At 34.8% G+C, this 21614-nt stretch overlaps 1 protein-coding gene across 1 annotated transcript; it reads left to right on the top strand.

Moving 5' to 3' along the window:
• Positions 1–4646: 4646 nt before the first annotated feature.
• On the top strand, positions 4647–21614 carry DWA1 (DWD (DDB1-binding WD40 protein) hypersensitive to ABA 1). Its single transcript, XM_082869005.1, has 13 exons — positions 4647–4897; positions 4999–5036; positions 5142–5240; positions 6522–6598; positions 8970–9015; positions 14029–14089; positions 14433–14486; positions 14704–14784; positions 17701–17740; positions 17908–18020; positions 19434–19544; positions 20430–20546; positions 21143–21614. Exons 1-13 carry the CDS (start codon positions 4676–4678, stop codon positions 21230–21232), a joined length of 1149 nt encoding a protein of 382 aa, XP_082725131.1. The 5' UTR covers positions 4647–4675; the 3' UTR covers positions 21233–21614.

The raw sequence follows: 21614 nt of genomic DNA, 5'->3' as shown, positions 1-21614 counted from the left end.
GGATATCTTACAAACTATTCATGAGGGCACTCCTTCTGTTAAACGCTCAAAACTTCAAAGGCTCACGTCTAGTTTCAAAAACCTTTCAATGAAAGATAGTGAGACATTTGATGAATTTTATGCGAAGTTTAGTGACATTGTAAATTCCAGCTTCAATTTAGGTGAAAAAATACCAGAATCCAAAGTTGTGGGAAAAATTTTGAGATACTTGCCCGATCGGTTCCAACCAAAAGTTACGGCTATTGAGGAGGCTCAAGATGTTGACAACCTCAAGTTGGATCAGTTGGTTGGAAATCTTCAAACTTATGAGGCACATAGGAATTTAAAAAAGAAACAAAAAGATATTGCTTTTAGTAGTGCTCATAAAGTTAGAGAGGATTCTGATGAGGATTATGAGATAGATTCCAAGATTACGGCTGCTTTTGTTAAACAATTTAAAAAATCTTTTTTGAAAAAGAATCCTAATCTTTTGGAATCTACTCATACTCATAAATCTAAAGGCAAAGATAAACTCAAAATTAATTCTATAGCCAAGAAGGAGAAAGGAAAGATACAAGGAAACTCTGAAAGACTCCAATGCTATGAATGCCAAGGATTTGGCCACTTTGTTTCGGAATGCCCTACTCGTTTGAGGAAGAAGAAAGCCATCGCCATCACTTGGGATAATGAATCAGAATCTGATGAAGATGAAAGTGACAATGAAGATCAAGGCGAAGAGGGACATAAACAATTCCTTGCTTTCATGGTGGCTTCTGAAACTAAAGGACGAACAGAGTATCCGAAGAGCCTAGTTGAGAATGCCACTGATGATGAATCCTCGAGAAGTGATGATGAAGAGCTTGAGCAAGCTTATGAAAAGTTGTATAAGGAATCTCTTAAGCTATCCAAATTGAATGACAAACTCACTATGAAACTCACAGCATGTGAAAGTGAGAATGTCAAACTAAATGAGGAGGTTTCCGAGGCTAGGATTGAAGTCATCAAGATTTCTAATGATCGACAAGCTCTTTGTGCAAAACTCTTGACTTGTGAGACAGAGAGGAACGAGCTACAACAAATTTATGCAACATATGAAGAAAAAATTGAAACTCTCGAGATGTCTCAAGTTGCTTTGGAAGAACTAATGATGAAGAAAGAGGAAGAACTCAAGTGTGCCATGGTTATCATTGGTCTTTGGAACAAAGGATCAAAGACTTTGGACAATATCATTGGGTCTCAATAAATCTGTTCTGACAAGAGTGTCATTGGCTTTGGTGGTAAGAAAGAGCAAAAACAGAGTGTATCAACATCTCATGATACAAGAACTCAAGGAAAGGAAGAACAAAAAATTCAACATAAGGATGGACTTCTCAAACTTCCTAGAGTTGGTAAAGTAAAAGAAAAGAAGGTACACCCTGTTTTTGTTTGTCATCATTGTGGTATGCATGGTCATATTCGCCCTTATTGTTATAAGTTGCATGGGAGAGTGTATTTGCCTAGACCTAAAAATTGGAAGTTGGAAGCCAAGTCGAGACGGGTTTCCATTGCAGGGGAAACGAACCACAACGTCAAGACACCACCCAAGAACTGCAATTCTCACAACTTTGTTCGTACTAAAGCAGTTTGGGTGAGAAAACTTGACTTGTGTTAATTTGTTTATTTGTTTTAGCTTTTGGGTTTTTGTGTGTTGTTTTTAATGAAAAAAAAATAAAAATAAAATGTGTGCTTGTTCGTTTTTTTGTCTTGCTTTATTTTTGAAAAAAAAATAAAAAACCCAAAAAGATTTTCTTAATATGGTTTTGCAAGCTTGAAATTTTTGAGTGGTCCTTGGTGCATATTGGATTTGATAAGAATATCCATTACATGTTAATATATGTGTGCTTTCTGTGGTCATTACTCGTTTTAGAGTGTGTGTTTTTTGATTAGTATGTCTCATTCTGTACACATTCTTGGATTAGCAAATTTTGAAGTTTTCCGCCTTAGTGATTATTTTTTCTCTATGGACTTCTGTCATTGATCTTTTGCGTTTCTAGAGGAATTGACCTATACTAGCATATCATGGGTGATGTTGAGGCTCTTAACCACCTTCCATCTTTTTGCACCTCCACGACTTTTCTCTCAATTCTTTACAGTCTAGCCATGAGGAAAAGGCTACCTCAGAGTCACCAACCAGGCCATCCTTATTATATCCATGCTTCTCTGGTTCAGTTTCCATACTCTTGAGCGTGTCAGCTGCCAATGAGTGTGCAAAAGAAAAAGAAAAAGAAAAAGAAATAGTAGAAGAAAAAATATGCAAAAGAAAGGAAAAAAAATATGCACAAGAAATAAAAGAAAAAAATGCGCACAAGAAAGAAAAGAAAAAAATGTGCAAAAGAAAGAAAAGAAAAAAATGTGTGAAAAGAGAAAAGATTCATTGATTGAGGGGGAGCCTCCGCCTTTACTCATCAAATACCCATTGATTCCTAGTGGTTTGACTTTCCTTTGTTGTGCTTAAATTCTCTTGCCAGAGGTCCAGCTTTCATATCACTACTAGGATTGAATCTAATGTTTGTCGAACTTCAAGAGTCACACACACACTTTTCTCATGGGATCTATGCTTTTCACATAATGCATCACTTTCTTTCATGAGGAATATTCTACAGACTGTGCACATCGTGTTTACTAGTAATTGTGCTTCTTGGATAATCTTGTGTGTTTTAAGGTACAAATATGAGATTTCTTACTTGCTTCACCATATTATTTTTTGTCGTTTTCTTCTTGTTCATTGTTTTTAGTAAGGGGGAGTTTGGTTTATCATTACAAGAGTTTGTTAGCATGAACACTTTGTTTTGTTTGGTAAAGGAGATTGGCTTTAGTTGTTTTGCATGTTGCTATGCACTGTTTGCTTAATATTTCCTTCTTGCATGCTCATGATATTTACATCATCATATCATAGCTTGTGTGGTTTATGATATGGCTTTAGTTGATTGCGCTTCCTTTGTCAATTCGTGACAAAAAAAGGGGAGTATGTGTCTTAGTTTTCAAGTTTTCATGCTACATGTTCTTAAAGTTTTCAGGTTTTCATATTACATGTTCTTAAAATCTCTAAGTCGCATCTATTCATGTTTTCTATCTCATGCTTCAAATGCTTCAAGATAATCTAGCCATATGTTTATTGCTTTTTCATATACTCTTGTGAGACTAATAGTTGTTTTGGAGATTGTGGCACTAATAGCTGTTTTGCAGATCTTAATCTTGAGAAAGAAGTTTGTGTTTGTTGGTTGTAATGGGTTGGGGTGATTAGGATTTTATTTGTTAGGTGTGTTTTGTCACGGTATTGCCAAATGGGGAGATTGTTAAGTTTTATTATTGGCAATCCCGTTTGACAACGATTTCTTTAAGAAGTTGATTTTCTTCCAAAACTAGGATTACTTTTGGATTTTCTATAAATAGTTGGTTTTCTTCCAAAACTATTTAATTCCCCCAGATCTTCTTTTTGGTTCTTAAGGTTTATATCTGGGGATATTTTGTTAGTTTTCTTTGATGTTTTATTGAGTATTCAACTCATGGTTTAAAGAGAGTACATCAAAGGTTTTGTTTGTTATACACAAGAGAGAGAGAGAGAAAGTTGTTCTTCGGTGGATTCTGAAGAATTCGAACCTGAAGCTTTGGTGGATTCTGGAGTGGCTCATTGTAAAGACAATTCCGAGGTGAAGACGGGGTTGGAAGAGGCACATAGAGGTTGGTTCAATTAGGCGTGGATTCGCTAGGTAATTGAGAGTATACCTGTGTAATTCCTTTAAATCTTCTTAGTGGATTATTTTGTGGCTGTTGCCCGTGATTTTTTAATCACAGTTGGAGGTGTCCAATTGTGATTTTTCCATGTTAAAATCGTTGTGTTGATTTGTTTTGATTGGGATTGTTATATATTCCTTAAAATTGTTACATAATCACAAATCAATATCTAGGGAATTTCTAGATTTTTCAGATCTGAACCGTCCAAATGTCCTAATAGGACAAATGTGTGTAGGATATTTTCAAAAAACTTTTTATCTTACTATATAGATATATGATAGGGTAAAATTGTCCAAAGAAATATAAAAATCTATTTGTCTGTCTTTTATGAAGAACACACCTTTTGCTTAAGAAGTAAAAATATTTTGAACTGTTTTTTATACAATAACATGCCGGGCATAGAGGATTTTGACTAAATTTCTCATCGGTGAAATTAAAAATTAAAAATTTATTTGTTAACAATGGTCAAATGTTATGATTTTTTTCCGTAATAGCCGTATTTGTTCTTTTTTCTTATTTTTTTATTTTTACTTTTGTAAAAGGGTAAATTACACTAACACCCCTTGAGATTTATGTTTATTACAGTTTTTCCCTTACATTTGGGAAATTACACCGACCTTCATTGTTAATTTAATTTTATGTATGATAATTATTACGGTGAGGGCAAATTGTTATGAAACTTTAAACCTCAGGGAGCAATTTGTAATAAAACTTTAAGCCTCACGAAGAGGGATGTAATTTCCCAAAGATGAGAGAAGAATTGTAATAAATATAAACCTAGGGGGTGTCAATGTAATTTACCCTTTGTAAAATGAAGGGTGTCGTTGCAAGTCCAGCAAGATGTGTAGAATGTCTGCCTTATAAACGACGTCGTTTAGCTGCACAGACAAACACAGGCATGTAGCTTGAATGTTTTCCTGAGATGAAAATGAAAGTGAAAATGGAATTGGGGATAGACTGCCGGAACTGGGACGAAGACGCTTACAGAAACACCATATTGCAGGACCGCCAAACCCAATGCCGAACCGTCTTCCGAACCTCCTTCCCACCCTCTCTCTCCCCTAACCCCCCCGACCTCATCGTCGCCGCCTCCAGCGACGGCTCCCTCGCCTCTTACTCCATCTCCTCTCTCCTCTCCTCTCCCGTAACCTCTTTCTCCCTCTCTCTCTCTCTCTCTATATATATATATATGTATATATAAATGTTTATGTTGATTTTGATGTTTTTGTTTTTTTTGAGTTGCAGCCATTGGGTTTAGGTTTTGGTAATGGTAGGGTTCAGAAGTAAGTGCATTTGATAATTATATGTTTGATTTTTGTTTACTTATTATTGGGTTTGATTAGGATTGGTTGTGATTCACTGTGTTTGGTGGAATTTCTTGTGTGTAGTTTGTTGCAGGCTGAACCTCAGTGCTTTCTTCAAGGGCATGATGGACCTGCTTATGATGTCAAATTTTACGGCAACGGCGAAGATTCTTTGTTGTTGAGGTCTGATTTTACCACAACACCTCTCTTTCTAGCTCAAACACATATTCTATATATATAGTGATTCTCTTTTACATGGGTGTCTATGTATGCATATGTTTGTATTGTGTATATGTATAAGGCCATCTCCAACCCTTACTCATACTTTTACCCAAATTGAGTAGAAGTTTGAGAAAATTGCCGAAGTGTCAAGTTTTGTGTAGATGCTAGGAGGTGGAGAAAAGGAGAGAATAGTGGGAAATTTGGGTAATGTGTCAAGTTGTGATTGGATAGAAATTTGAGGGAAGGAACTGTGTTTCCTTGATTTGAGTGAAACTCAATTTGGTAAAAGATTGGAGGGGATTTTATTGGCTTCTTACTCAAATTTAAGTTTGATTTCAAGACAAGCGGAGGGAACCCCAGATCCTGCCAATGCAGAGGAGGAGGAATAGATCTCCGGCAAGAGAAATTGCTGAATCCTTACTCTGTGTGGAGCAGTAGGCTGGAGTTATAGTCTGTATTTGTACTGTACTACTTGCCTAGTAAGGGTTGGAGACTTTCTAAGTGAATCATTTTTTGATTTCCTTTTGAAACAAGTTGATCACATTCATTTAATTTTAGAAGAGCCCATACTTCATCATCGAGTATAAAAATGTTAGTAGAAACCTCCAAGACGATTTACGTTTCAAAATATCCACATGAACACTCATGCAGCAGAGACGTTCGTTAACACTCTCTTATTATCCGGGTAGGTTCTAACTTAAGAGTGGCTGACATTGTATTTGTATGTTTTTTAATGAAAATTAAATTCCTAAACAATAGTTAGTGGCCAAAACTCCCAAAGTTTACTATTGTTTTTCTCACTATTATATTTTGCTGGCATTTTTAACTCTTCTTGATATGGATTTTATGGGGGTCATATTGTTTCAATGGGATGAACTTTAATTTTTCATGAGAATGGTTGACCAAAGCTTAGTTTTGGTTAGTAATTGCAAGCTATGCTTAATATTCAAGTTTGATCATACGACTAGGCTTGTCTATAGCCTTGCTAATTGACTGCACATGCTCTTCAGAAGTAGCTTCGTAGCTCTTTAGAAATAGCCTTTTTTTTTTTTGCCAAAAGTTATGCCCTCCATCTTCTCCCGTTTTGAGTTTATCTTGTCAGGTTCAAATGATAATTGAGACATAAGAGAGAACAATTTACGCGTGTTACTGTTATATAACTGATTGTTATCTGTAAATTTATCTAGACAAGATGAATATATTAAAATGTAAAATCTTTCTTACCTTTGATATACCATGTAGCTGTGGTGATGATGGCCGGATTCGAGGGTGGAGGTGGAAGGAAATCTCAAAACCAGAGGAGCATATTCCTTGGCAAGGTAATTAAAGTGTAAAAGGTCTTTCAAACCACGTCTCATGGAAATTATTTGAGATTTTTTTTGGTTTCCATTTTTTTAGTTTCTCGAATTTATACCTTATATATAAACTCCAAAAAACACAATAGATCAGAAAAAGGTGCCCTGTCAGACATCCAATTTATACGTCATTTTGGCATATGCACTGTATCTGTATGAACACTATTTTGTGACTCCCAAAAGTTGTATTATAGCCCACAAATATGATTTGATATTATTATGTCTTGTTGTTCATCAGGATTTGTACCTTTTTAGCTATTACATTCATCCAGCTGTCATATTGTTTGCCTCATTGAGCTTATGAACCAAATCACGTGGAAAGCGAATCACATTGTTTCTTGTGATGTAAACATTTACTCAAGTTTCTGAACTCAATTTCAGGTTTAAATTCAAGAAAGGAAAAGGTTTTAGAAATAGGTTTAAACTTCAAGGTGGCATTTGGTAATGTTTACATTTTTTGTTTATATTTAAAAAATAATTATAAACTGATTTTTGTTTATTTTCATAAAAACAAAAACCATAAACTCGTTTGGTTTGAACAAAATGTTTGAAATTTTTTAAAAACAAAAACCAAAAAGCATGTTTGTTAAGGCCTAAAATGTACATATTTAATTTTTATTATTTATGTAAGAATAGAAAAGAAATGATTATGGTCTCTCATCTAGATAAGAAAAGAAAAGAAAGAAAATGATTGTATTTTCTAACTACTATAATTAGATGAGTAATGAAGCAAAGTATGTGATATATAAGAATATAGATGGGATTTATTTTTCTTCCTTTGTATTTTAATAGATAATCTCAGTATTATGAAAACTATACAACCAATTAACCAAGGGGCTCTAGCCCTTTGGCTACCAAGTCTTTCCTAAGGGGGGGAGGTGTTGGGTTCCACTCTTAGGAGTGGAATGGGAGGGCAAGATTTTCTTGCATGGTGGATGGGTGTGAGTCTCAACTCTCCTGAGGTACTACTCTAACAACTAACCGCTGACATTCGCCAATCTAAAAAAAAAAAATAAAAAAATAAAAAAATATATATGAAAAAACTATACAACCAATTAGGTTGTTTCTCACTAAATCTCACTATTTTTGGTGAAAATGAAACCTTTAAAATAAGAGACTTCTATTTTTCATCATTTCATATCATTTTTTACTTGACTTATAAACCAAACATAAAAAATAAAAAATTATATTTTTCTCTTCATTTCTCACCAAATCACTCAATCCAAACAAAGTATTAGTCATATTTTTTCTCCAGCCAAACATGCTTTTTTTGGGACTTACTGAATTACCAATCCAATCCTATCACCCATGAAATAAAAACAAACAAAGCCATAGAGATGAAAAGAGAGATATTCTATGAATATTACCGTTGAAGTTAAGGGTAATGTATATAATTAATTGCAAATGGCTTCTAAACATATTTGAACCTGGGTCAAAACACGTGCATATGGGAATTACTGTTCCTCCGTGTTTCTTCAATTTTGTTTTACGTTTATAAACTAACGTAAAAAGATTTGTGAGTTTGCATTTTTTAGGCCAAATTTAATAACTGAGACCTTCAATTTATAAACACAAAAATTTACCAAACAAGTTTATATGGTAGGTTTTTAAATTTTTATAAATATAAATAGAACACTGTAAACGTAATGGTTATCAAACAGATCCTAATTATGTGGTTTTGGGAGAAAGAAAAAAGAAAAACCTTCGTATTTCATTCTACATGATTTTGAATTTGATGTTAGTTGCATACAAACCTCCTCTTATTGGTTACCTTAGAGCTTGAGGAAGACTAATGATTGATTATTGATCTGGGCAGATATCACAACATAGGGATTTTATTCTGTCATTATCAGGGACTGTCTTTACAAATATAGAGATTTGATGGGCATGAGGCTTTAACATCTTCCCCAAAACATCTTTGTTTTACTTGTACCATATTGTTTGCAAAGTAACAGTGTGTTTCTATCTGAAGGTTTCTTCATCTTGACATATGCTTTTTTTGAGGAATTGAAGAGAGTAGAAAAACTTAGAAATATTTGCGTTTCTTGCCTGATACTTATTACTCCTCCCACCATCTTGCATGGCTGATCATTTAGGTCAGATTGGTATATCTGTGTCCGTTTTGGTTGACATCGAACTTAGATCAAGGTACATTATCCATTTTGACTGTTCCAATCATTATGATTAGAATTGTTTGCTCAATTGGAAATGATATGTTGCTAGTTTAAATTGTGGTTTGATTTAATTTCGAAGTGATATGGTACTTTTTTTGATCAATGTTGAATATGGGTTTTTTTTTATATGTTTCATTTGTGATTTATTTTTATGTTTGCAGGAGGCCATTTGAAGCCAGTACTTGACTTGGTGAATCCTCAACATAAGTTAGTTATCTTGAACTTGAAATATGCATGACTGTGGATACGCATTTGATACTTCTTAAACTTATCCAATACTTGATAACTTTCTTTAATGGCTATGAAGCATTGACACTTCAAAACTAGTGCTGTATCCATGTCGGACACATGGACACTTCGGGGACACGCAGACACTTCGGGGGCACGTATGGGACACACCACATGGTGTGTCCTCTTTTTTAATTAATTTATTTTTAGCAGATACTTCGGGGACACACTAGGGACATGCCAAGTTGTCTTGTTTCCCCTATTTTATTTAGTGCTTTTGATAAATGCTGAATGTCGAATGTTTATTATTTTTTCTTATATTTAATACTTAATAGATCATCCATAAAAAAAAAAAAAAGAAAGATATAAACTGTAAGTGTTAATTTAAAAGTGTTTTTTTTTTAATAAATAAAAAGAAAAAGAAAAAAGGAAAAAGAATTAGAGTTAGTTTTTGTTAATATTAATTGTTTGTGAATGTAATATTAATCTAGATAGCAAATAAAAATATATAAAAACATATTTTATTGCCATGTCTCCGTTGTGGCCGTGTCTCCATTTTTTTAAAATCTCCGTGCCTTGTGTCCGCATCCGTATCCGTATCCGTATCCATGTCCATGCTTCGTAGAGTATCAGATACTTTAGGTCACGTATTTGAACTATTATGAAATTGAGATGATAATAATTCTTGCATAGCATTAGAGTATATTTGTTAGGATATATATGCGAATAACTTTTCAATACTTTGTTTACCCCTTAGAGAAGAAGAAAATGGTGAGATTAAATTTGTATTCTACTTTTTCAGAATTTATTGAATTGATATATCCTTGTAAAGGGAAATTATGTTTGCACACCACTGGTCATCTTAGTATACACCATCTCTCTATTATTTTTAATTACATTTTTGTTCCTCAAGTACATTACTTTTTTGGACGAAATTATAAACCCTAATTTCTCAAGATACGCCACCAGCCACCCCACCATCACCACCGGCCTCCACCTCCCAGCCCCCACCTCTACTTACCGTTCCTAGCTACCACTACCACAACCCTCCTCAGCTACCATTGCAGCCCCCCAACCCCCATCATAGCCCTCCTAACCCCACTACCCCACCACACCTCGCCCTTGCAATCACCTCTATCCCAACCCCTACCAACACGACCACCATCATTTCAACCCCCCACTCCCACGATGCACTACCCCGCAACCCCCACCCTGTGGAGGGAGAGAAAGAGAGAGAGATTTGGTTTCTAGATCTGAGGTTTGTAGTAGAAGAAGAAGAAGGAAGGAAGGAAGGAAGAGGAAAGGGGGCTCTAGTGGTGGAACGGGTAGTGGGGGTAGGGTTAGGGTTTGAAATTGGGGAAGAAGATAGTATTTTGGTATTATTTAATGGTGTGAATTGAGTAAAAACCAAAAATTCAAATTAGGTGTGAACTTAGAAGATGATGCGTACTGAGATATATGATGGTGTTCAAATAGAATTTTCCTTTATAAATGTGTCATAATACATGTATTGCATATCCAATTCATACTTTTTTAATGGTGTTTAAAAAGCTCTAGGCGCATCGAGGCGCTAAGATCTCCTGGAGAGCAAGGCGCGTGCCTCACCAAAGCGAGGCACAAGTTGTAGAAGATAAGCAAAATTTTAATATAGGCAATGTTTTCAGTATAAACAAATATTACTAGAATTGCAAAAATCATAAAACAACATTCAACTTTTCAAAAACAATAAAAATAGCATCCAACATTCCAGAAAGTCCTTAAAAATAATTTTAAACCTTCTAAAAATCACAAACATAATATCCAACAAAAGTCATAAACCATTATATTTACATCCAATAAAAACCAATATTTCTTCTATCCGTTCACCCACATTATAGAACATGCATACTTTGCCCAGTACTCATTGTTACTTCATCAATTTATTGACATTTTAGGAAGCATAGATACGAATACAATATGATATGGATACGGCGATACAATAAAACTTAAAAAAATAGGATATGGGTACGGCTAGGATATGTTTGTGAAAAATGTATTTTTTAAAATTATTAGTAATGAGTTACACATAAGCTAAATAATGCTGAGAAATCATAATATAATTTATAATGCAACATACTAACCTTAAAGAATTATGTGTTAAATTAAGCTAGTTGCTTGTTTACCTTTTAAATTTTCAATAGATCTAGCAAGTATTTTGTTTATGTTTATATTACAATCATAAAATAATCAACAACTTGTCTTTGTCTTTTCCCTTAACACTAGTAAAAAATATTATATTCAAGTTTACTTGTTCATTTATTTATTGCTATTTAATTTTACTATTGTTATATTCTTTGGTTAATCTTTACTTTTTATGTAGTTATATATGAAACAATTAGGATACATTAATTTGACAAATTCTATTATTTAACTCACTATGTTCTTCTCATCAAAAAACTAAACAAAATATTAAAAAAATATTCTTATATTTATTCTTACAATTATATTATATTATAATATTATGTAAGAAATACCACAATTCTAATTTCGTAAAACAAGTAATACATGACTTAAGAGCATCCGATACTTCAAAATTAAGTATCTGATATTCCAAAATTAATGAAAAATTAATTAAGAAATATCCGATACGGGTCCGCGAGTAGCCAACAAGTATCGGTATCCGATACGGATACGTCACCCTATTTGAAGTATCCGTGCTCCACAGTTGACATTATTCACCTTCTTTTATTTTTTATTTTTTTAAAGATAAAGAACTCACACCAAATGGTAACTCGGTGGTTTTAAACTGGGATCAAATTGCCCGATAGCTTCAATCATTGCCCTAAAAACTATCATAAATCACTACATTGAAAGGAATCCCAATGTCATATATCTTGCAATCCCAGAATTTTTGCTCAATGCCTAAGGCTTTTTTTGATATGAAATTAGAGTTCAAAGCATGTGTTTTGCATTTTATATTGAAGAGGTTGTCATTCCCTATAGCTACAAAACAAAAAGGGAAATTTGGTCAAAGCCCCTTCATTGGACCTTTGTTTAGCGAAAAAGATAGTCTAATTTATTTTTCTTCATAAACCCCCTAAGGAGAAAACAGATAATTGAGTAAGGACAAAGTTAATAATATATATATATATATTTTCTTTGTTGGACAATATTGCCAGAGTAACATGTTACCGTCAAACAGAGTAACATGTTACTGCTACTGTTACTGTTTACATCAATTTCAACGGTAATATATATATATATATTTTAAAAAATTTCATATTCAACATGGATCTTATTTGATAGATCTTGATGAGAGAATTTTTAAAATATTAATTTTATTAAAAACCGACATCTACATCAAAAGTTATATTATTTTAAAGTTTAATATTTTGATAATAGTGATATTTGTTGGCCTTTTCAAGGAAAACTTTTTGTGTTTGTCCTTGATGCATTGAAATTTATTATGGGGGGGTTTTGACTAAATCCCCAACAAAAAATAAGACTGGAGGCAAAAATTTAAATGAAACACATAAGGTGTGTGCCTTGCGCCTGAGCTTGAGGCGCATGCCTTAGGTGCGCTTTGTGTGCGCACCTTTCAAAATAGTGCTTCTTTAATTAGTAAGAATGAACAAGAAATTGTTACATCACGTAAATTATGAGGATATGCAGAGGGATAAGGGGATGGGTCGTTTGCCGATGGTGGCACTCCTACAATCCTTATATGGCTAATGAATGATGTTCTTAGGTCTTATTTAGATTGGATGATGGATACTAAAATTGGATTTCAAACAATTAAACAAGCAAGTAAACTTGTCTATAACACTTCTGCATATAACACATTTAAATATGAAACAAAAATATTATTATGGCAACAAAAACAGTTTAGACTTGATATTAAAATGAAAAATTCATAGGACCTATTTAGAAAAAAAAGTAAAGTGTTGTCCTTTAGCTCTTAAACTTATACCTACTTCTTAAAGGATTGGTTTCTCACCATTCTTTTTAGCTTTTGTATAATACAATACTAAAATTATATAAATAAACAATTTACTAACAAATTATGGCCGTACTAGTATCTTCTTTTTTAGGTTTTGTCGTATTGCAATATCCGTATCAGCTCGTATTCATATCCATGCCCACACTTCCTAGGGGGGTTGTCATTTGTGCTTGCCTCACTTGTTGCATGTTAGTTCTAGTGTAAACCCATCACAGGCAGTCCTGTTAACTTTTACGGCCATGGCAAAAAATTGCACAACTATGTGGAAGAAACTCAATTCTGCTAAACTGAAATACTATTTTGTTGTAACGTAATGGTGAAGCTATATAACTTAGGACACCTTATTGTTGGTGGTAACTTTTTTTTCTAACCAGTGACTAGTTGCATTCTTACTTAAGGAACATACTTCCCAAAATGAGCAAAAGATGTGTTTATTGTCCTCTTTCTCTTTAGTTACTCCAATTTATTATTGTTATGTAATCATATATCTAAAATTACCAATGGGCAGCTCATAGTTCTTGTTCATACATGCACAAACTCTGACAAAGTTAAATTGCATTGCATATCTGAAGGTGCCTTATCATATACAACCATTTATAGCCATGATTTTGTGTCTAGATGCTGGAAGGGTGGGTAATGCAATGCATTCCTTGGGGTTCTGTTGTAATGTGACTGCAAGCTCACATCTCCATCAGGAGTATGTATTTGTTTCCACATCAGAACTAAACAACGCTTTGTGTACCGATTGTTAATGATCTATTAACAATGCAAGTATCTTTGCAATAAAATTGAAATTTTATATACTAAATTGATGGTTGGATAATTCTAAGTCATGCTTGGAAGTGTTTGCTTTTTCTGCTATTCTTACCTCTCTTTTTATATGCTTTATCTGCTAAAGAGTGACTGTGTTTTTCAGTTGCTGTTGCCAATTTGTGTGTGTTCATTTGCTTAATATTAAGTTCACTCCATTTATTACCTTAAAATTCATTTCATATCTTTCTGTTTTCTTACAGAGGGCCGTGGAGTGCTCTTTCTCCGATCCCAGAGAACAATTCCATTGCTGTTGATAATCAGGTTTCCAAGATATATATATATATATATTCTAATGCTACTTATTTGCGTTGGTGCCACATAATTTATTTATTTATTTTGTGATAAGTAATGGGTTGCGTTTTCGTGGTTTCTGTGGCTCATAGTAATTTATGTTTATATTAAAACATATGAAAAATTAGTCTTGCTCCTGGCTTTTCTTTTGCATGTATAATCTTCCTTTTTTCAAAGTTTGCATGTGATAGTCTTGTCATGATTGTTTGATTTCCTGGCATCAACCATGTGATTGATCGAACTCTTGAATTACGAAGTATGTGAGTCAACTGATAGTGAGCTTTTTCCTCTCTTTTTCTGTCTCCTACAATAGGGTGGATCCATTTTTGCGGCTGCTGGTGATTCTTGTGCGTATTGCTGGGATGTGGTATGTATTTACTCAAGGTGAAAATATTGCCTACTCATATTTGCTTACAAGAACTTCTATGGTTTTGTTTTACTTTAGAATGCTTTATATATGTTCTTGGTACTTTCCCTTGCTGCCCTTTCCTTCTTTTTGTTATTTTTTATTTCCTTTTTATTTATTTATTTATTTATTTTTATGACAAATGCTTTGATTCAATGTGTATACTGAAAATTTTCAGGAGAAAAGTGAAATCAAAATGGTTTTTAAGGGGCACTCAGACTACTTGCATTGTATTGTTGCCCGTAATTCTGGCAATCAGGTCCAGTTTTCTCCTTTTGTCTTAGCCCTGATCTTCTTCCTCTACGTTCCTTATTGTGAACCATGTCAACTGATGTGTTTTTTTGTTTTTGTTTGTTTGTTTGTTTTTGTTTGTTTGTTTGTTTTTTTTTTTTGTCTTATATTCTTTCTTTCTTTCTTTTTTTTCGTCTCTCTTACTATGTTTTTGTTGTATTATTTCACATGAAGGCGCTATTCTAGGTTACCAGAGTGAGAACAGCGGACTTTAGAAAATCATATTTCTCTGCATTATGACCAGAATTGGTATTCATATGCATCTATCAATGTATATGTATAACATACGTACATGTATATCATATAAATGGTAAATAAGATAATGCAATTATTGTTATTAATTTTTCAACAAAAAATAGAAAAGAAAAGCCCACAAGTCTTTTGTTTCCTGGTTGCTTTGTGGTGAGGAGAGTGTGACTATCCTCTGCAGCATGATAAACATTTTTTTAGAAGATTATCAAGAAAATGTCTGAGTAGGCCACTTGGGATAAAAACTTATGGGTAGAGAAGATGAATGTACCACAAAATCAATATTGCAGTTTGTCAACTGTTGAGTTGCCACTTTCAATCTGCCTAATCTGCAGATAGATGGAAAGCTGTCACTCATTTGGACAGATCAGGTATCCAATGTGCTGTTGTGGTGTTTTAATTGATTAGTTGGTGCCATAGACTGATATATATTTTTTTTTTTGATAAATAAATAATAAGATATTATTAAAAAGCATCAAGGTGATGCAAAGAAAGAATACAAAAATAGAGCCCTCAAAAGGCCAAAAGTACCAAAAACTAAGCAGTCATCTCATCCACAAAATATAACAAAAGCCAACACATCCGGATCCACCGAAACTATAACTCAACTATGAAGAACTAGAAGGAGCCTACTCTCCAACCAAGGCACCCCTGGAAAGTACGTCGACTGCGCTCCAACCAAATCAGCCACATCAAATACTGAGATGCAATCATCCACCTCTTCCGCCGTCCCATCTAACTCTCGTCCCCTCCAACTCATGAGAACCTCCGAATCGTACCCAATTGAACCCAAACCCAACCCAACCCAAACAACCCAACAATAAGAAACCTAAGCCGAGACGCAACGGAGCAATGGATGGGCAAATGATCCACCGACTCTACATCTCTACAACACATACAACACCAATTGACCAGAATGTGACGATGCCGAATCAAATTATTAATAGTCAAAATACGTCTTAAAGTCACTGCCGAAACAAAGAAAGCAACCTTGGACGGAGGCCCTGTCACCCATACACTCTTCCAAGCAAACAAAATCGCTGCCCCTCCCACAAGCTCACAATAATACGAAGCCACAGAGAAAATCCCCTTGGACTTCGGACAAGCCCACACCAAAGTATCCTCCCCAGGTCCCCCGTCGCATCCTATATAAAAATCCTAGAAGATTAACCAGTTTACCCATCTCCCAATCCTGAATCTCACGCCGCAACTGGATGTTCCAAACAATCACCTGCCCTTGACCAAACCCATAAGATGCCATCATCGCTTCCGGATCAATAGCAATACGGAAAATCAAAGGAAACATCTCATCTAAAGTGACCTCGCCACACCATCTATCATGCCAAAATAGAACCCGATCCCCCACCCTAACCTTGAAGCGAATTCATTTCCAGTACTCCCAGTGCCCTAACCACATCCCCTTCCATAAACTCTGGCCATGCGACTCCCGCACCCGATCTGTGCACCATTCCTCCTTCCCCAAATCATACTTAGCCACCACCACCCTCCTCCACAACCTCTCCCTTTCCCCCACAAACCGTCACTACCATTTTCCCAAGAGGGCCAAATTAAACGTAACCAAACTCCGAACCCCCAATCCACCATTCTCCTTAGGAACACAAACCCGATCCCACGCTACTAGATGATAATGAAAAGCCTCCTCCCCCGCTCCCCATAAGAAGTCCCTCTCCAATTTCTCTATCCTCTTAGCAACTGCCATAGGGATCGCATGCATAGACATAAAATAATTCGGAATACTCACAAGCACACTCTTCACCAAAGTAACCCACTCCCCTTTCAACAAGTACTAACGCTTCCAACCCGCCAAACGCTGCTGCACTCGATCCATCACCCCATCCCACACCCTTGTTGCCTTAAAGGTAGCTCCCAATGGTAAGCCCAAGTAAGAAACTGGTAAAGTAGCCACCTTACATCCCAAAATAGCTGCGAAGATCAATAATAGCCCTACCTTGCTCACTGGAATCATCTTAGATTTTGCTAGATTCACCGTAAGCCTTGAAATTGCCTCAAAACACAACAGAACACATCTCAAGTACCCAATCTGAGCCGCATCTGTCCCACAAAAAATAAGAACGTTGTCGGTATAAAATAGATGAGACACCACCACACTGTCCACTGGCACCCTCCCTACCTCAAAAGCCTATCAACAAACCCCCTTGAACTGCTCTAACCAATAAACAGCTCAAAGCCTCCATAACCAAAATAAACAATAACAGAGACAAAGGATTGCCCTGCCGAAGACCCCTATATGTCGGGAAAAAACCTTTAGGCATGCCATTCACCATAACCGACATCCGAATAGTAGAAATGCAAAACCGAATCCACCATCTCCATCTATCCCCAAAACCCATCCTCCCCAACACATAGACTGATTTTAGTAAAGCAATTCAAAGGAACTTCAAATTTTTTTTTGGATGTTTTAGTTTTTCTAAGCTTCTAAATGTGTGGATGAATTTATGTTCCTGGAAAATAGCATATAGTCTGTCTCAATGCCTGTATGTTTTGTTGCTTGGAGGCTGGGCTGCGTCACCTCATGTAAATCCTGGATGCTGCATTAAAATAGTATTCCTATTTGATTTGTTCTATTTGTTTTGGTTACCTTTTCTGTTTTCAGATTATAACTGGATCAGAAGATGGGACAGCACGAATATGGGGTAAATTTTATGTATTACAAGGATACTAGGCCAGAAGCTAACTTGAGAAGATGTCTATCTTGTTTGCTCTAATTTTTGCTGCAACCCACTAATCTACGCGGTTGTTTTTTTATCGTTTAACTACACTTGACTGTACTTTATGGCATGTAATATATGGTTTTCTGTAGATTGCAAAAGTGGAAAGTGTATTCAAGTAATTGACCCAGGGAAGGATAAGAAGTTGAAAGAGTTCTTTCCATTTGTCAGTTGCATTGCTCTTGATGCAAGTGAGAGCTGGTTGGTAAGTTCATGCAATGAAGATATATGGTTGATCAGTTGCTTGTCATCTTGTGTTTGTCATAATTTTAAAGGTTTTTTTGGGTAAAATGAATCTATTTGGCTTGTAATGGGTAAAGTATCCATAAACACCTTAATTCTTACTTGTATGTTGTGAACCTCTTACTACTAATTTTTGAATTACCTTTGTTGTGCTTAAAAGAGTGATGACGATATGTGAATTTATGGCATTCTAATGGCCGGGGGAGGGGGGTGAAATAACTTGTTCTTGTTCATGGAAATCTGTTTGTGACATTTGAAAGCTTGGTTTAAGTCGCTGAAGAAGGTTTTTCATGGATGTGGAAGTGATGTTGTTTGACAGACTAGGGGGTTATTTTGGTTCTTTGGTTATGAGTCTTATAACACTTGTGCATATCACCCTAAAAGAAATGAATCCTAATTTTAGATGATTGACACTTTGTGGAAGGATGTAGCATTTATTCACTTTTTTGAACGGAGTTTCCAGCCATTTTTATTGTGAAGGTTGTGATTGGTGCATCTTAATCCAGCTCCCGTTATGGTTTTCCTTTCACTCACCTGAAATTTAGAAGTAATAGATGGAACACTACTTTGGATTAGTGTATAAGGTGGATCCTTTACTAATAGGTTTATACCTCACACACGTGTCTAATTGAGTTCAAGTTTAGATATTTTTTAGCCTGGTTTTAACACACGTCTGATGCACTCTATGTTGGTTAAAGGGAAGTAAAATACCAAGTATTTGAATGTTTTGGGTCCTCATCTGATGTTATTCAGGGCATGTTTTGGAAATTCAAAACTTGAAACTCAATATGATGTCAAAAATGTTCCTCTTAATTACAGCATTTACATACTCGAAAATACATATAATATTAATAATTATAACAACCAATTTTCATGTTTTGGAAATAAAAATTTATACATGTCAAAAATATTTCTCTTAATTATAGCATTTATGTGCTAGAAAATGCAATTATAATGGCTAATTTTCTCATTGGATAGCATATAGACTACTTTTATTTCTGTTTAATATTACAAAATTAGTAGTTTTTTTGCTAACTACAATGTAAATGTCAAGATCTTGATTCTCTCTGATGTATTTCATGCAATGCATATTTGCTCAAGCATATTTACTAATGCGTCAGTTGTAAATATTTGTACTTTGTGTAGTTTATTGTTTTATCATTAATATTTTAAGCCTCAACTTTGTGATGCTTGATAATTGATCTATGTATATTGTGGGTGTATATATGTTATACCCAGGGGCCAGAGTAACTGTAACATAAATTTATGGTATGGCAATATAGCCCTACCGTACCAAAGAAAAAAAAATAAAAAAATAATTATTCTCCTGCTATTTTGATGTGGCTTAGACTGTAATCTACTTGATTACCTATAGGCTTGTGGCAATGGCCAGACTTTGTCTGTTTGGAATCTTCCTGCTCGTGAGTGCATTTCGAGGATATCCACTCATGCTTCTATCCAAGATATTTCATTTGATGATAATCAAGTAAGTTCTTCCTTTTCTTGTCATTTGTCTAAATCCCATTAATGTTTAATTAATTTTGAAAGGTTAATATATATGGGGGACAAGGTCTCACTAAAATACTGCCGACATAAGAGTTTAGGTGATATCAAATTCACTTATTAAACTCATGCAAGAATTTGTAAGTTCACGAATTCTGTTCTAAATGTCTGTGTTTGTGTAATATAACTGTACCTGTGCCGTTACATAAATTGTTGATTTTGAATGGTGGATGTTACAATTTTACCCTTAGGTTGATCTATTGAACCTCATTTGTCTTGGCTATATTAGTTCTAGGACATTTCTCTTCTAAATATTATTAAATACTGCATAAGTTCATTGTATGATATATGTTTTCACTCATCTGAGAATTTGCAAGTCCTAGAATTTAATTCTACGGTTTCATAGGAAGATTTTCAGCTTGCCCACACCACTCTTTCCCACCCCCACCACCTTTTCCTTATTTAAATATAAGAAGAATAAGCACTTCTGAGGAAAGTTGATCTATTGAACCTTAGTTGTCTTGGCTCTTAGTTCTTGGACATTTCTCTTCTAAATAATTATTAAATACCGTATGGCAGGTTCTTCATGCTATGCTTGCTTATTCCTTTCCCTTTTTTCTATTCTTTACCAGTTTTAAGCCAATTGATACTTTAACCCATATCTTTCTCTGCTTTTCCAGTGTTTTCGATCCTTGTTCCTAAAACCACTTACATGATGTGCATTACAATTTTATTTAAACCTGTAACTTCTTTTGAATATGATGTGATTGAACTATCAATTATTCGGTTGTATGATTTTATTTATATCTTTTATGCATGATTAGTTTTCCAGCCTTCTTTTTTTCCTAATAATGTTTTATCTTCTCAGATATTGGCAGTTGGAGCAGAACCATTACTCACTCGATATGATATGAATGGGGCTATTCTTTCACGGATACAATGCGCACCTCAATCAGCATTTTCCATTTCTCTTCATCCAGCGGGTGTATGTTCTGCTTTGACTTTCTGCTTTTATGCTGATCAATTGACCCGATTGTTATTATTTCTTTTGTAGTGTTGGCTTTTTCACAGATAACCCTTGCTGGTCGCTGGTCAATTGTCACTAGTAATATTTCCACTTGTATTAATATTGTTGAAATGAAAATTGGGCTTGCATGACCTAGGGTTAAAACTAAACAAACCGAAAAAAACAGACTGGGAGGGGAGAGGTGAATCTGTGAAACAAAGGCCCTGCTTTGTGGGGTCTTTAGTTTGGAAGTGGTTTATGGTGTGTTTTGCGACAACTTTAAAGCACTTCGATGTCCAGAGGTTCATCATCAAAAAATTTTTTGTCAGTGAAGAAATAATAAAGGTATTTCGGCAGTAAAGATGCTGCGAAAGCACTTCTCTAATAGCAACAACAAAAAATTACCAAACCTATTACACTCACACAAAGTTAAGACTAGTCATTGCTGTTCCAACTTACTGGTTTTTGCTCGACTCAATATCGTATAGTATGAAAAAAGTAAATAAAGTCAACTGCTTATGAGCCACATATTATTGCTCAACTGAGCATCTCATGTTGAACTTTTTTTTGTACAGGTTACAGCAGTGGCGGGTTACGGAGGTCTAGTGGATGTTGTTTCACAATTTGGAAGCCACTTATGCACATTTCGGTGTAGATGCCAGTAAATTGAGTTGATTGAAATGTGCTAATGAATAGGAAAAGTGTGGTAAGTGTAGCATTAGAGACTTAGTTGATGACTACATTTTTAGAATGTATTCGTGGTAAGAGAACGTTTGTGTGATTGATAAAAACACAACTTGGAAAGCTAAAGATGCCCTACCTACCAAATGGTTACTATTTGGACAATGGATTAGAGTATCTTTAATGGTGTTTGTTAAAATAGCAGTCATTGCTATAATTTGGCAATGAATAATGTTATTTTGTTAAATTACAGAAATGGTGCTCTAATGGTCGCATGTTATTTTGGCAAATTTCAATAAACTTTCCCTCTAAGTTTGTAAGTGTTATTTGGATATAAGTTTATTAGTATTTATTTTTTTATTTTTA

Source organism: Camellia sinensis, chromosome 5 (assembly GCF_055761805.1).
Source record: "Camellia sinensis isolate YWXY chromosome 5, ASM5576180v1, whole genome shotgun sequence".
In the NCBI taxonomy this organism is placed as follows: Eukaryota; Viridiplantae; Streptophyta; class Magnoliopsida; order Ericales; family Theaceae; genus Camellia; species Camellia sinensis.
This window is presented reverse-complemented; position numbering and strand designations above follow the sequence as displayed.

Coding starts and splice junctions, on each gene's coding strand:
- DWA1 (XM_082869005.1), top strand. CDS start 4,676: ATGAAAATGAAAGTGAAAATGGAATTGGGGATAGACTGCCGGAACTGG. Junction 9,016..14,028: donor TTGGTGAATCCTCAACATAA/GTTAGTTATCTT, acceptor GTTTTCTTACAG/AGGGCCGTGGAGTGCTCTTT. Junction 17,741..17,907: donor TGGGACAGCACGAATATGGG/GTAAATTTTATG, acceptor GGTTTTCTGTAG/ATTGCAAAAGTGGAAAGTGT.